Here is a 16,964-nt window from a genome sequence, read left to right as displayed (position 1 = left end):
GGCACAATACAGTTGACGCCCAAATCATCAGGCATGTTATTACATAGAGTTGCAACAGCTAGCTGGCTAGAGCGATGGATTGAAATGTACTCTTTTTAAATACCCGCAAAAGATAACCGCCCTGATCCTCGAGGTTAGATCCACCGCTACACTCAAGAAAGTATATTGGAAGCCAGTCTCTCAAACAGCAGGCTGCAATGCAGTAAAGGGGGGTGGGCATTGCGGGAATTTCCAGTAGCGGCCGATTCTTTGCCTCAGGCAGCTTGATTTGTATACGAGAAAACTGATGTAAAAAGATTATAAGCTGCAGTTATTCATGTGGTATTATACCCAGTAGCTGTGTTTAAAACAGGTATGTGAGTTTGACGTAACAGCTGGACAACAGGAGGCGCTGTGACTTTGTTCAATCAAATAAGTCTCCTATACACCTATAATTTCAGAGAAACAAGTGTCTTACAATTGCCTTTCAGCAGAGGAAACCTAATATTTAAAAGGGGGCTGATTCTTTAATCAGTTATGTGTGCTGATATCATTGCTTACGTTTTTTGGATGGACAGAGAATGTAATTTTAAACAGGCTGACTTTCGAGCCTGCTGATATTTCTGTTACACTTTCCCTTGTGACGTTTCTATATAATTTTGCAAGTGTATCTAGCAAACATTTGGCGTGGACAGTCGTCTTTTCGTAGGTTTTAACTGGTCTCTTTTGGGAGCGAATATATTCAGGCAGCTGTTCACTAGACTTACATTGCTGCGGAAAATAGGAAAATCTTGCTTATCTCATTCAAACGAAGAATAGTTTGTAGTATAGTCACTTGAAAAAGAGAGGACCTTTTGCTGCTGAAAACTCAGCCAGTTTCATAGTGCATTTGTGTGTACTTGTATGTTATCCAAACAGAACCAAAAATATTGAAATAAACAAACGACTCAAAAAGTACTAATTCATAGATTGATTAGTATTCATATGACAGATAGATAGATAGATAGATAGATAGATAGATAGATAGATAGATAGATAGATAGTGCATTGTTTAATGATATTGTCTCTTAATACGTTCCATGTGGATTTTATTTCAGCCTAAATCTTTTATTTACAGTGTGACCATTTTAAAAAGTGGATTGTAATCCAATGCTTTTATCTTTTTATTTCTTTAACGCCACATTTTTATCCCTTGTTCTCGCCTGCTGATTTCAGCGTTTTGTTTGTTTCGAGGATTTAACTTAATTCTGTTGCCAGATTTAAAGAAAAGGGAAAGAAAATAACAAAGAAAGGGATAACGCGTTTCTTAGACAAATTAAAACATATTTCTTCAAAGCAGAGATATTATATATGAGTCTATATATTAGAATGTTAATTTATTTTTAGGTACTTCAATAAGAAAGTTCTTTAAGGTGTGAGGCACGAGAATTTAGCACAGTAGTAAAAAAATAAAAAAAAACAAGGACAGTTAAATGTGGAAGCAACCAAAAGCCGTTGTATATGTCCCATCTGATAAACAACTGGTAAAGAAATCCAGATCATTTGTGTATTTTTAATCAGTTTGCTATGATTCGTATTAATCGATTTTCAAACGCTCAGGAAATTGCAAGGTGGTTTGTTCCCGGCCCCCTGCCTTTCCCCGAAAGCTTTTTTACAACGAAGTAATACAAGTTCTGTCATCGGGACAAACATAAAGGATGTTGCTAAGAAACCCAAGAAGAATCTGTGATCTTGACATCAGATCAGAGAATCACAAAAGCTAGAAATTGATATCTTAGTTCACCCAGTTCACCCCCCTACAAAGGCTGGGTGGATCGCTCACGTGCTTTTTCACCTTTTAGCCAAGTAAGTAACCACTGTCAGGCAGGCACCCGCGTTTCTTGCGAGAAGTCAGAATAATGCACAATTTAAGTGACTAATCAGGCATCTGCTACTCATTATTATCACTATTCTTGGGTGACTATTTCCAAGCAAGCTTCTAGGTTGAATGCTTTCTATAACAAAGATATAAAATGGTTTCAGTGACTCACCTGATGTTTGTCAAATATAGGTTAATATCAGTGGATCCGCATTCAAGCTGGTGTTCGTGTTTATTGGGTGGCTTAGCGTCATGTCTCACCGCTGTGACTCACATGGTATGGTTTCTAAATGTGTGACACGGCAAAAGAGAATAATAAAATATACAGAAATAGAAGCCTTGTATGAAGGACTGGACTGGATTTAGCCGATGAACGTGTCAATAGAATGTTGGAAACATATGTTCGAGAACCTTGATTGAAATTGGAAGCACCAAAGTTATTTGCCTTGGTGAGTCGGGGGGTGGAGGGGGAGAAGTATTGTGTGATGTGATCATAAGACTAGCTCTCATTTCTTGGGTGTATGTTGGCTGCAGTGCTCAGTCAGTACTTTGAAATATATGCCGGTCGACAAATTAAAGGAGCATCTACTGTACTTTAGTAAACACAGCCCGCTAATCTCCGGGTTTGGAGGCTGGGTGGCCTTTTGTATTCTATTCAAACAGCGGGGGCTGCCCTTCCTTATCTACTTCGTGTAATTTCCAACGATCCCTGCTAGCATTTCTACTGGCCATTTGAAAGGAGGGTATTTTCCTTTCCTACTCTTCCCCCCCCCATCCCTCCTCCCACCTCGGTCTCTCCTTCATTCCCCGTAGCTTAAACCAATTACACTGCTTTGCAAATAAAGTGACGCCCCGGGGGAGTTGCAAGCGAGTGGAACTGCCTTGTTTGCAGGTGCATCTCCGGCTTTGTAGGTGCGAACGTCTTTGTGCGGCGGACAAATGGGGAGAGGAGGAGGAGGAGGTGGGCACTTCTGCGACGTAAGATCCACATCAGCTCAACTCCACTCACATCCCAGCCGGCACTTCCTCACTTTCTCAAGTGTCTCGCCCCACACCGCTCCCTGCCTCCTTTTTGGCTTGTTATAGACCAGATCTCAACCCCCTTCCTCCCCCGCACCCCGCGAGTTGGCTTCTTGCTAGACTGGGGCTGTGTCACGCTCCCTTTCCTGCTGCCTGTCTCTTGCAAAAAGGCTGGATGGTTACACCGGGCAGGTTGGCTCCATGATGTTAGGTGCTGTAAAAATGGAAGGGCATGAAACTAGCGACTGGAGCAGCTACTACACCGACAATCAGGAGGTGAGTGAATCATAAGAGCTCCCTTGTTTGCTGCCCCTGAGCCGCTGTAGCGGGCGGGGGGGGGAGCGGGGGGGGAGGCTGGGTGTGCGTGTAACAAAATGGGGAAGCGGTTTGCACTCTAGATCCTGCCAGTGCAAACGTGCCTTTTCCAACACTGAAGCCGGCCAAGCAATAAAGAAACCGCCACGCTTTCCAATAGCCCCATGATAATGGGGCTGCTGCGTATGCTTGGAGTGAGTGGGGGTGCGGAGGGGGTTAGGAGCTCGTTTAAGAGGCGTCATTTGTACTTTTGCACACACAAAAGCCCCCCGTAAACTCTTGGCTCGGTGCACAGGACTGTGCCCGAGCTCTGGGCGCCCCCAGCCCTGGGCTCTCCAGATGGTGCAGTGTGAGGGCCACGAGTTGCAAAAACCCTCTAAAAACACTAGCGCCTTCCGTCGCCGTGGACGAGCTTGACTTTTAAGGCCTTCTCGACCCACAGTTTTCAACGGCCTCACCTGTTAATTCTGGTGGTTTACTGGGCAAAATAATCAGTCGTTTGTACTTTGCAACAAGATTTTTGAAACGTGGGTGCGCTTCTGCCTGGAACCGGAGGGTGGCGCTGCTGAGAGTCGGATCAGGCTGGCACCGGGGAACCTGTCTCTTTCTCCATACCCTTTGCATTTCCGTGTTGTTCTTATTTTTACAATATGCTCAGAAGGAACAGAAAGAAAAGATCAAACATAAACAAATGAACAATGATAGAGGGCAAATAAAACACCATTATGGAGTGAATTACCTCCCCTTGGAATATGGATTAAAACACATCAGCGATTGCTGTTTGCACAATTGTGGATGTGGCCGTGTAGCTTTCACACTGGCATGTTTGTGAAAAACAACACAGTTAGCATTAGAGAATATCTAAAGTCATGCACAGATTAGTACATAAAAAGGAGACACTTCACAGTCGAATTGTAAATGTGTAGGGCTAAAATGCGGGATATATGCTAAATATTTGCACACCCATTTTTGAGTGTATATGTGTTCCCATGCACTGATTTTTAATGTTGACGGAGAAAATACGTCATATTAAATACTTAGCTTTTCTGTATTTAATATTCACTACCATAAAGTCCTGGAAGCCTCCCTTTTACTATGTTAGCTGACAATAGCTTATCCTTATTTGTTCCTATAATAAACTCACTGTACATATTTTTATAAGGGAAACGCATTCCTGTTTTAAACTGTTCTGTGAAATAATTACCTCAATTTAAATTAAAATCAGATTTTTAGAGAAAAAGGCATGGCTGCTTATAATAAGTAGCTGCAAATACTACAGTACACCAACAAAATAATTAAACATAGCTTTTACTTAACAAGAGTTGCATTTGTTCACTCTTAATTGTAAATGAACGAAAAAGGCCTTGATCCCATTTCTATTAAATTAGATTTAGTACCGGTTTATATACCTCTACTAATTTTGGTGATAGATTTTTATAATAGTTCTGAAATGTGTCAAGTCGTAATTATATTGCACATTAGAAGATTATAGAAAATCATAAAGAAACACAATATAGAATTCAGAGAATTTATACTTTGGGAATTGTTTTTAATGTTAAATAATGTGACACATTAGATATAAAACAAATAACGGTACATGCGTTGTCTTTCAGAAATGTATAAGTAAAATAATACGGTCTGAGCAGGAACTGCTGAATTTCTTGTAATGGTATATTATTAGCTTGTTTAACAAAAAATTCAAGTACAGGGCAGCCATATGTCTGATGATTCTTTTGTAGCAAAACCTAGGCAATTTAATTCCGCCTTGTCTACAATGTAATCTGACAATGCACAAGTTTGTTCATTTTTATTAGTTGTATTAGTTTTTATTAACTAATCAAAACATTAGTAATTCTAAGAGTAAAATCTATCCTGTTTTAGCCAATTGTTTTGCCCTTATTTGAAAGTATGGCTTTGGTATGAAAAGGTGAGATTGTACTTTAGCGTAACTTTGTAATGTAACTGTGTACTGCATCAGCCGTTGGGGATACAAATACAGGCGCTTTTTCCAAATAAGCACTGAGTAAAAATATTTAGTCTTCTCATCCCACTACCTTGTGCACAAAACAGCTGCAATTCAAGATAGCGTCGTTTCAGTAGGACGGTAATGAAGTGACAAAATATTAAAGGCAAAAAGGCATTCACGTTGGCTGGCCGTTTGTAAGACACGTCAGCTAATACACGTTTTGATATATTTTTACATTGTATATGTAAATAGGGTGGAGGTATAGGAGCAAATCTGTTTCAATGAAGCCGGAGTGTCTTGTCTTGCCCCGGGCAGTCAGATCGCCTCCAGAAGTGCCGTGGTAACTTTCCCGGGGTTCGGCGGCGTTCTTGCTTTGTGTAAGGCAGGGAGACATTGCCCCGGCCTCTTGTGTAATGAACTCTTGGGGGGGGGGGAGAGAAGGGGTCGCTTTCCTAAAGTGTCCCGCTTTCTCTTCTGCTAACCGCCGCTCTTAATCTTGTGTCCCCGCTGCAGGCCTATTCCTCTGTTCCCGTCAGCAACATGAACTCGGGACTGGGATCCATGAACACCATGAACACCTACATGACCATGAACACTATGACTACCAGTGGCAACATGACATCCAGCTCCTTTAACATGTCCTACGCTAACACAGGGCTTGGGGCAGGCCTGAGCCCGGGCACCATGGCCGGCATGTCTGCTGGCCCCACGGGCGCCATGAACAGCATGACGGCCGGGGTGACGGCCATGGGGACAGCGCTTACCCCGACCAGTGTGAATGCCATGTCAGCTCAGCAAGCTTCCATGAACGGCCTGAGCCCTTACGCCAGCATGAACCCATGCATGAGTCCCATGGCGTACGCGCAGTCCAACCTCACCAGGACCAGAGACACCAAGACCTTTAAGCGAAGCTACCCCCACGCCAAGCCCCCCTATTCCTACATATCTCTGATTACAATGGCTATCCAGCAGGCTCCCAGCAAGATGCTGACGCTGAGCGAAATCTACCAGTGGATCATGGATCTGTTCCCCTACTACCGGCAGAACCAGCAGCGGTGGCAGAACTCCATCCGCCATTCCCTCTCCTTCAACGACTGCTTCGTCAAAGTGGCCCGGTCGCCCGACAAGCCCGGCAAAGGATCCTACTGGACCCTGCACCCCGACTCCGGCAACATGTTTGAAAACGGCTGCTACCTTCGCCGGCAGAAGCGCTTCAAGTGCGAAAAGCAGGCGAACGGCAAAGCCAGTCAGGAGGGCAGGAAAGAGCACTCCGGCGCCTCCAATTCCAGCTCCAATTCCCCGTTACACAGAGGTCACAGTAAACCCGCCCAGCTGGAAAGCGCAACCTCCGTCTCCAACCCCAACCCTCCCACCAGCCCCCCGTCTCTGGACCACAATGGATCAAGCACTGAGCTGAAGACCTCGGCTTCCGCGGCGTCCTCGACCATCAGCTCGGTCCCAGCCTTGGCGCCTGTCCCCCACCCGCCGCACTCCCTAGCCCACGAGTCCCAGCTCCACCTGAAGGGCGATCCCCATTATTCCTTCAACCACCCCTTTTCTATCAACAACCTCATGTCCTCCTCGGAACAGCAGCACAAGCTGGACTTTAAAGCCTACGAGCAGGCTCTGCAATATTCTTCTTACGGGGCGGGCATCCCAGGCGGGCTGCCCCTGAGCAGCGCCTCCATGGCCGGTAGGAGTAGTATTGAGCCCTCGGCACTGGAGCCTTCCTACTATCAAGGTGTGTATTCCAGACCTGTGCTAAACACGTCTTAGCTCTGCCCCGTCACCTCCCGCATGGCGAGTCTGATTCTCCCTGTCTCTAGCCCTGTAACAAAACTGTCACGTTTCCGCACGCTCTGTGCGAAAGGACTGTTACTTTATTATTGTGTTCAAACGCCTTGTGTATGTTGTTATAAAACAGGCCCTCCTGCGAAGTGGAGCGAACCCCCATTGTGCATACTCCCCGCCCCTCCAAAGATCGCTGTCGCCTTTGCAGGGTGTTATTAACGAGAGAGAGAGAGAGAGAGAAGAGGTTGTTAAGCTTGTAAACTTATTTGTTTGTGCTTTCCATCCCCACCTACTCCCCCCTTCTGTGCTCTATAATCTCATGCGAGTTTACAGGTATGTGGCAATACTTTTAACAATACGGAGATGAAGAAGCAAGCAAGTAGACATATAAGGTTCTTTTTTTAATTAAAAAAAAGTTTGAAGGACAATACTGCTGTGAAGTAGCAAAACACTAATCTCTAAGCAACAAGAAAACCATTTACTTTCTCCGATTATCCTTTTGATACTTGCAAAATACTCTTCGGTTAGTAGAACAGGCATCAACACAGATGCTATGGGCCGGATCCTGCACTCTCACTGATGTCAGTGGGAGGTTTGGAGCGCAGAATTTGGGCCAGATATTTCCAAGCGTTACCTGTCTTGGGATTTAATATCAAGTTACAGAGGTCACAATCAGTTGGATTTTTTTTTCCTTCCAAGCTGTTACTGAAGATTCTCATTCATCAGCAACTCTCTTCAACATGTGGATGACATGATTATTTCATTTGAGTCTCTTCATTGTGTACAAACTAGACCTATATATGTATAACAACGTTATTTTCCCCCCAGAAAATATTGAATATTAACCCAACGCAAAGAAAGAGAGAGCGCTCTCTCTCCTTCCATCTGTTTCAGAATGACTTATCCACAATTTTTTATGGCCGTTTAATTATTGCCATTGTTAGCTTGTTTCATCCAGTGTTAATGCACTTTCCACAGTTTTACACGGTGTTAGCATAGACAGACGGGTCTTATTATTATTCCTGTTCGCTTTCTCAATGTTCTTAATTTATTGCATGGTTTATATTTTCTTTCTTTACAGCTGAAATTGCTTTAAATAACAGCAAGAAATTACACATGAATTTTTTAAAAAAATGTTAATTTTATAAATGTGATTGTAATTGAAAAATATTTTGATTTAAAATGATAACTGAGAATTTAAGCCGTGACGTATGTTTTTGATCATTTGCAGTTAAGGACTTTAAATAAATCAAATGTTAACAATGAATGATTTCTGCTATTTTCTTTCAATTACACATGTGTGAAGGATAGAATAGACTTACATAAAATATAAAAAAAGAGGGTGGATATGAAGGCATAATAAAGACTTATTAAATGTTGAAGAACTCTTAACACTGTGAACCAGAATGGGGATACTGGCGTTAATAAAGAAAGTGATATCTGCTTTATTCGATAGATAGATAGATAGATAGATAGATAGACCACACAAGCTCTGTGTATATAGTAAATATATTCATGCATAAACATCCACCTCAAATTTAAAATTCACTCGCTATGGAAAAATATGCAGTTAGATGAAAGTATAATATCCTTTTTCTTTAGAGTTTTAAGACTACAGAAATTATTTTAACCGGTGCTGTGAATCTTTTGTCATTTTAGGGCGGGAAAGAAACTGAAAGTATATCTCAGTGTGTGTACCGTTTACTAGGAAAGTAAAACTAACATGTTACACAATATTTAAACGGTAAAAATCCACAACAGAGTGTGCTTTTATTTTAAATGCCATTAGGTGCTCCATACTGTATATTTAATCTGTATTTATTGCAAATTATGCAGCTGTTTCCGAGTCCAGCTGTGGATAACTAATTTAACAAAATGTGCTTGTCCTTCTTACCGCTGTTCCTAATATTAATTTGTTATAGCTGATATTGTTATGTATGCCAGTGTGCATTTTCCTCTCTGTACTGAAATGCAGCAGAACTATTTGCAGTATAGGATGCAACATAGCAGTGTGGTTTTGTATAAACACATTTTGTACCTATTCTTCTAAAGACGCAGGTTCCAGGAGTTAAGCTGTTGGTCATTGTTACATTTGAAGAAAATCTCTTAAATACAACTTCACACCAAAATGCTGCTCTAAATCACAAAAATCATTAATCTCCTCAGATCCTAGGCTCACTTTCCAATCCACCTACTTCTTTGTGGATTTTGCTCAGATTGACATCAACAACAACAACAACAACAGCTCTGGCAAACGCTGATCCCCAGCAAGCAACACTTGCTTGTAAACTGCATCATCGCCAGGGGTATGAACTTGAACAGATTTTACTTTGATCAGCTTACTTCATACAAGAACACGAGATAAAGAACTGTGTAATTCTCTTAATTATCACATAATTGCCCCCTGACTGGTCGGGGAAAGTGGAGACAAACTAAATTGGCTGGGGGGGCGGGAGGGAGGGGGAGAGAAAGCACAGAAATCCCATAGCAAAACCAATTCTTCAAACCCTGCGGCCCAGCCAGGAAGGAAAGGAAAATATATAAAAGGCAAGAAGCTCTGGGCTTTTAAAAAATAGTTTGATCATTCACTGAATGAAGCCACTACTCTGACGGGGATTTAAGGACACAGATACACAGAGTGAAATAAATTCCACCTTTTGCTACATACTTATATTTGATCGAATATAGATTTAGAAAATGAGTTTTCCAAATGATATATCATGTATTCTAGAACACTTGGAAATGCAAATCTCGGCCTGGTCAGCAACATGAGCTGTTTAGCCGTGTATCTAGATGCCATTACTTTGCAGCCCCTATGCATAAGACTGTCTGTGCCGCCTGGAGCTGCAGGCGGCTCAGCACCACTGGAAGTCAGGCCAGATGAGCCCTAGTCTACCGCCCTACCTCACTCTGTCAAAGGGAGTTTTTACCCCAGCAATTACTACACAGTCAAGCCCATTGTAAGTAGAAGGTACCTAGTCTTCCATAGAACAGTGCTATAAGATAACACTCTACTTCAAAATAAAAACATGGATGTAGTGCTTTGGGGCTTTGAACCGAAAATATAAATTGACCCACAGCGGTTAAATATTAGGATTCAGACCTTAGCTGTGGAATACAGCCAGAATGTAATTGACCTGGAAGAAATGTAAAATGATTAACCAGACCATTCTGGTTCAAAATGATCTATCTGGCTATCTAGGTATCTAGCTATAGTTAGTTCAGTCTATACTATAAATAATATATATTTCCAGGATATGCATTAAATATGATAAACGCTAGAATCTCTGTTTTCTGTAATAGAGCAACAGTGACTACGATGGGGGAAACCATATACATGGAGTAGAGGGGAAATTATTAATTGCCAGCATGGAAAAAAGTATATTTTTAAAAATATAGCGAATACAGCTTCTGTGCTTAGTTCAAGACAGAGTCACCAAAAGGAAGGAAAGTCGTGTATTTTCTGCCCCATGCTCATCTATCAAGTTCTGTTGTTCCTGCTTCTTCTCCTCTTTACACCTCTGCTCGAGAAGCCTTCAGTAACAGCAGAAAAATAAATTCGAGACAGGACTGCATGGGAAGGTGTGCAAATGCATCACTTTCATGCTTTTATTTTCAGCCAATTCTATCCTTCTGCCACGATCAAATTCATTACACAGAGTATGATTTTACTACATTTCAACGCCTGGTGTTTTAGCCCTGTTGCCTTATAGGACGCCAAGGAAATGGGTGAATTCAGGATTAGTCGCGCTGTGACTTCCGGACATTACTGTATTCCAGTTTATCTGGGAATTTCTGCCTTTTAAAAATGCAATTATCTTTAATCAACCACATGCTAGAAAGCTAAAACTATTGGCAACCATCAGGTTCCTTTAACCTAATTAAATGCAAATAGGGAGTAATTCAGTATATTAGGGGACATCTTAAACGGTCTAAGTAGATTTTAGATGGTTTGAAAGATCCAAATCTGGAAATCAATCACGGTTTCCTTGAATGGGAATTTTTGAGTTCGCAGGGAATACGGGCTGGGATTAGTGTCAGTACCTTTTTCATTTTATCATTTTAAAACGCTAGGTAAATCGTACCTTTGGCAAGTTTTATAAGCAATGGGAAGAAACACACACGCCCAGATTGTCAAAGGTCTAAAAGGAAATTCGGATTTTTTTCCTCCATAAAGCAATTTGGGCCCAATCCTGCTCCCACGGAAGACAACTGGAGCTGTACTAGTAACTGCAGCGAGATCAGAATCAAGCCCTAAATTTGCATCACTTTTTAAAACGGGGAAATCCTTATTTTTCTTTGAAGGGGAATGAAATCGTGACACTCAACGAATGGGCAGGAAGAAAGACACACCGATATCAGGAAAGGAATATAACAATATCCCTTCGGTATTGTTTGATCTATAAGGTTAATATTGGTATATGTAACAGCAAAACCATTGTAGGGTGCGTATCTATTGAAATAAATGAGTTAAAACCGCTATATGGAATCATGAGAGAAATAGAATTTTCTGTTATTTTTGCCTTAAATGTTACTGTATCAATAAAGTATAAATATGGTCAAATCCTAGAAAACACATCTCACTTTACCATATGCCCATGCCTGGTTTTAAAATGACTGGGGGAGGGGTTGATTTTTTTATTATTGGTCAATGATCAGTCAATACAAACCAATGCCTCCTGAACTAAGTGAACTACCCCCGCTGTAACTATAACTAGCCTTGAAAATAATCAATTGAATGGGTGTTGATTTTGCAGCAATATTATATGTAAAACACTTGACTGCAATAGCAGTGTACATAATAACTGTTCCTTTTTGCTATGAAACAATATTAGTTCTAGATTTTTTAAAAAATACTCAATTTGGAAACCAGTTTCTTTAAAAAACACGCAAGAGAGGAAAGACACTTGTTAAAAGACACGTTTTAGTGCACGTTCGGTTGTTAATTTTGACTTAATGTTTAACCAAAATTACCCTCTTATATACCGAGAGCGGGATGTTTTCTGAGGATATAGGATTCATATGCATGCATTGCATGTGGTAACATATATATTTAATATGAATTTGTTTCCACCAGAAAAACACATGCAATGGAAACATATACAAATAAACAAAGTAGCATTACATGACAATAGCGTATACAGGCTGATTGGTGTGTGCAGTTAAGGCTAGATTTTCCATTCCTAAGGCGAATTGTGGTATCGAATGTTTGCTGCCGATCAATAACTTAAAAAAATCAGTTAACTTGGTGACTAAATTTACAGGTGATGCTGTAAGACAGGTAATTTCTCCTTAATCAAAGCACGGGAGTCTCAATTTCCCAGAAAATACTGTGTAATAACTAATTACTATAGAATGAACAATTGTCTATAATTTTCAAGGGCTAAAGGTCAATCTTCAGGAGGCAAAAGATTGAAAAACGAGTTAAAAAGGAAGGGTGATAAGGAAAAACACAGCCTTTGTTCCGGCTGGTTATTCCCCACTAATTATTCTACTCTTTGTGACAGAGTAACAGTTAAAGACAGATTAGTCCAAATAACCTCACATTTCATTCTCAATATAGTGCAACTTTCTGGCCCAAGACATTCCGTGCTGTTTGTGTTTCTCCTCTTCGCCTCAAATAGAAACTCATTGAGATTTCACATCTTTGAACTTTGGACAGCTTAAACTACCAACCCTCACCTTTGTTTTCAGTCTTTAGGATTTAAAACACATGCAGTCTCCTGACAAAATCCAGCTGGGTTTGAGGTAAAAATAATAATAAAATAATAATAATTAATAAAAATGGGAACCTTCAATCCCCTCATACTGCTCTCCCCCAAACTATGAAATGAAATTTAAATAATGTAAACAAAATTTTCTTATTATGGCACGACTGGGTCATTTTCACTTGTCAAATGGGCTTTGCAAAACTGAACAATTTAAGAGAAAGCTCGGTGCAATTGTTGATCGCTGTACAATTATTTTTTAATTTGTCAAGAGAACGCGTTTCATCATTCTCAAATCTTCGCATTCCTCCAAAAGAGCTTCTCGCAGATGGAGAATTATTTTTTAAAAAGTGTCGTCCCCTTCCCCCCGCTCCCCCGCCAGCGGGCGGAATACATTTTAAATAGTTACTCGTCCCAAATCTCAGCCTTGTACTATGTACTCTCCGCTGGAGCCCTGAGAGCATGATGCGGTGCAGAGGATCGCTAGCAAGCTGGACATGCAAGAACATCAGTATCTGGAAAACAGCTGCCTTGCAATGATCCATTGCAACTCTCTTACGCCACACCAACTATAATCCGAATAGAACGCTCCGCGACTATAGCGCACTCCGACTATATTCCAGGAACATAGGCAACTAGATTGAATGGCCAGAAACAAACCCTGCCCAATTCAGGCAAAACTCCTTTGCACTGAAGTGATGTGATTTATCATCAGGTGGGAAACTGATTAGTTAAAAGAAAAGGAGTACTTGTGGCACCTTAGAGACTAACAAATTTATTAGAGCATTATGCTCTAATAAAGTATTATGCTCTAATAATAGAGTATTATGCTCTAATAAATTTGTTAGTCTCTAAGGTGCCACAAGTACTCCTTTTCTTTTTGCGAATACAGACTAACACGGCTGCTACTCTGAAACCTGTGATTAGTTAAAGGCGATTCCTCCCTTCCTCCCTCCTCATTTTAATGCCACTAGCCCCATTTGATAGATTTGACGACCCTGAGAATCATTTGCGGCGAAAGAGCTGAAATATCTGGCTTCTAAACTAGGCGCCAGTAATACCCAGAGACCTCCTGAGAACGTTTCCAGGTGACTTCAATTGAACTCATTTCTGCTTGCGGAATCTGTCCCGGATCAGCTACTTCATATCGATAAAATAAAGCAGAATTAGTCGTTATTGGAAATGAAATCACCCTCCTAAGCTGAAGGCTGGGGCATAAAATAGGCTCCCTGTTCCCTTCGAGGCGTTATAAAGGAACATTTAAAATGTCCCTGCAGTGAGTGTTTACTTGGGTGCCTCGTGACCCCGGAGGTCTGTCTCCGTTTATGCTGATTCAGGAGGCTTTAGAAAGCCCGCACTGTGGTGGAATCGGGGCGGTGGATCGCACATACTCTGTGCTTGCGAATCTGCGTATTCTTGAGAGCCGCAACGCCCGACTGCCACGACAACACTGTTGCAAAAGTGCAGCTGGGAGCCTGACGCCCCCCCGGGGCAGATCCTGCCCCCATTGAAGTCAACTGCCAGACTCCCTCTCGGCTTCAGCAGAAGCAGGGTCTGGCCCAGGCACTGCAGCACTATAGCCATTGTAAACATTGCCTTTGTGTGTTAGACTTTCAAACACTCGCCGGTTAACCATCTAAATCTGAAACGAACAGTGCAGTGGCTGACATACATCTTTGCCTTTATCCCCTCTATTCTCATAGCCAGCCATGCATTGACAGCGGACATACATTCCCTTCTGGTTATGACTGGCGAAAAATGTAAGCATATTGGAGGTGGGGTTCCTCTTTATGAAAACTTGGATTTCTCCATAGTTACTCTCCATAGTTAAAATGGACTCCTTTAGCATAGGAAACTTCTGGGGGCGGGGGATCTTTCCATGGCTGGAGGAGCGTGGGGCTTGGAATAAGAGAATGTACGAACTTCATTCAAATATATGCAAGAAGTTTTCCAGTGAGGAGGTTATCTGATGCGACTAAGATCTCTTCCTTTTGTCCCTTGTCCGGCTGCTTTAGCTGAGGAGATACCCTACAGCCTGTAGTTGTGTAACCACGGCGTACAAAACGAAGACGGGACGCAATACCCTAGCTGGCTCTACATTCCGTTTCGTGGCTATCTAAACCCAAATTCCGCCCCAGAAACGCAGGCTCGCCCTCGCCGGCAAACACACACCGCGCAAGCCAAGCCCCCAACCCAAAGTGCTGGTGCCAAACTAACCAACCACCCGACAGCTAGGGGCAAATCGATGCGTTACAGCCGCCACGGTGAGTTTTCCAATGTGCCCTCGAGTCCTGCCTTGAAACAATACGGGCTGCTCCTGTGTAAGAAACGTTCTGCCCTTTCATACCGAAACAGCTGGCCAAGTAGAATGCGTGATTCAAACCCAGCATGCAAGGCAGAAGCTCATCAATCTCCCCTCCAATATCCATACTTAGCGGCACAGCGGTCCGGAGAAAAAGCCTTTAGCCGGTGTAAGCCAGGCTAGTATCCCCCCTGCCCAATTGTTCCCTTTGAGCCCCTATTAATGCGGGACATATGTTATCCACAGGCAGTAGGCAGCAGTAAGACACTGCCATCTAACTTGTTGCTCAACTTACGAGGCGGTTCTCATCTTCTCATCAAAAGCCGCCGGTCTTTCTTCAGCCTTATGGACAAAAATCTGAACAACAATGCTCGACCCCCTTCACTTCAAAAGCCGCTATCAGGGAGGCTACCCAGAGAATTTTCTCCCGGCCTTTCATTCCGAGTTTGAAAAAGCCACTACAGGGCCAAGGCGCTCCTAATACTCTTTGATGGGGATTGAATTCATTATCTCCAATAACACAATTGTGCTTGGCCAACGAAAAGAGCAAAGTAATACTCATCTAGAATTAGACAGGGGCTGAGAAGAAGGGGGGGGGGAATGTGGAGACATTTCAAAGGCAAAGGGGGAAAAGCAAAAAACACCTATATCGAAAATCGGCTTGGAAGTGGGGGTCCCCGGCAGTTTAAATTACAGAAGTGTATTAAGTGGCGCATTGCGCGGATCAGGGCGCGCTGGTGGTCCGAGTGCGCATTCCTGCCTTTGCTGGAGGAGCCGACGCTAAACAGGTCGGGGTTCTTGACATTTCTCTCCTAGCAATAGGTAGGTGGCGTTGGGAGGCGCAGTCCGGATCAGGGACCCGGCTGTGGACCCTCCTCATCTAAACTTTACAGCAATTCCTATGTAAACGGACCGCATTTCAGGCACTAGATGCTGCACTTCAGAATGGCTTGAGGTTGGAGGAGGGGGAAAGGATCCTATCCGGCTGAACCTGCCATTGCTAACCGCTCCTGTTTTAAGTGCCACATGAATGTACCGACAGCTCACCGCAGGGGATGGCCCGCAGACACCCAATCTTACCCCACGACTTTACAGAAGAGCGTTAGAACCAACAAACTGAACTCGGTAAGAATTGCTGCTCCACTGAGCAGAGCAAAACGTGCCCAGGAGAGATCAGGGCGGTGGGAATGTGCCTAAGCACAGAGCCTGACATCAAACATTATAGACCGTTAAACGCGGCACAGTTTGAGGCAAATGATTGTAAACAAACTCAATCAAACGTTAACGCTTCCAGAGAAAACAGGAACAGCCAGCCCTTGTTCTGATCAAATTCAGCTACCACTCCACTTGGTCGTGGGCAAGACTAACGACTAGATTAAAATGAGGGATTAAAAGTGTTCCCTGCTTCTTTGATTACAGGGTGGTTGTTTTCTATCGGATGTTATTCAAGCAGGTTTCCTTTCAAAGTCAAGCAATATAGAGATGAATGTTTAAATAAATAGTGACAGGTTTCAGAGTAGCAGCCGTGTTAGTCTGTATTCGCAAAAAGAAAAGGAGGACTTGTGGCACCTTAGAGACTATGCATCCGATGAAGTGAGCTGTAGCTCACGAAAGCTTATGCTCTAATAAATTTGTTAGTCTCTAAGGTGCCACAAGTACTCCTTTTCTTTAAATAAATTGTGTTTGTGTGTGTATTTATATCTGTTCACACCGCCAACCCTCCCCCCCATACATAAATATGTTTAAATAAGATTATGACTTTCTATAAGGTAAATATGTCATTAAAATATTTGAGGAATAAGTCAGGAAGACCGGCACATAGCAGATAGTGGGAGGATAAAGAAGGGTTCAAAGTTCAAGACACCCTCTGGGCGATATGGTGTCATCCATTTCTAAGCAAAACTGACTGGAACCCATGGGGAATTCTGCATCCCTCTGCTCCATTCCCCCTTAAATATTGATGGTACAATAAGACCCTCTCCTTAGCTCTAGGCCAATGGTTCTCAAACTTTTATACTGGTGACC

General features: G+C 42.5%; 1 protein-coding gene across 1 annotated transcript; it reads left to right on the top strand.

Moving 5' to 3' along the window:
• Positions 1–2,747: 2,747 nt before the first annotated feature.
• On the top strand, positions 2,748–8,196 carry FOXA1 (forkhead box A1). Its single transcript, XM_038406114.2, has 2 exons — positions 2,748–3,133; positions 5,652–8,196. The coding sequence occupies exons 1-2, from the start codon at positions 3,059–3,061 to the stop codon at positions 6,912–6,914; spliced, it is 1,338 nt and encodes a 445-aa protein (XP_038262042.1). The 5' UTR covers positions 2,748–3,058; the 3' UTR covers positions 6,915–8,196.
• Positions 8,197–16,964: the final 8,768 nt, after the last annotated feature.

The sequence above is a fragment of the Dermochelys coriacea genome, chromosome 6 (genome assembly GCF_009764565.3).
Source record: "Dermochelys coriacea isolate rDerCor1 chromosome 6, rDerCor1.pri.v4, whole genome shotgun sequence".
NCBI classification, from domain to species: Eukaryota; Metazoa; Chordata; order Testudines; family Dermochelyidae; genus Dermochelys; species Dermochelys coriacea.
The sequence above is the reverse complement of the archived record's forward strand: the minus strand, read 5'-3'. Positions and strand labels throughout refer to the sequence as shown.

Coding starts and splice junctions, on each gene's coding strand:
- FOXA1 (XM_038406114.2), top strand. CDS start 3,059: ATGATGTTAGGTGCTGTAAAAATGGAAGGGCATGAAACTAGCGACTGG. Junction 3,134..5,651: donor ACTACACCGACAATCAGGAG/GTGAGTGAATCA, acceptor TCCCCGCTGCAG/GCCTATTCCTCTGTTCCCGT.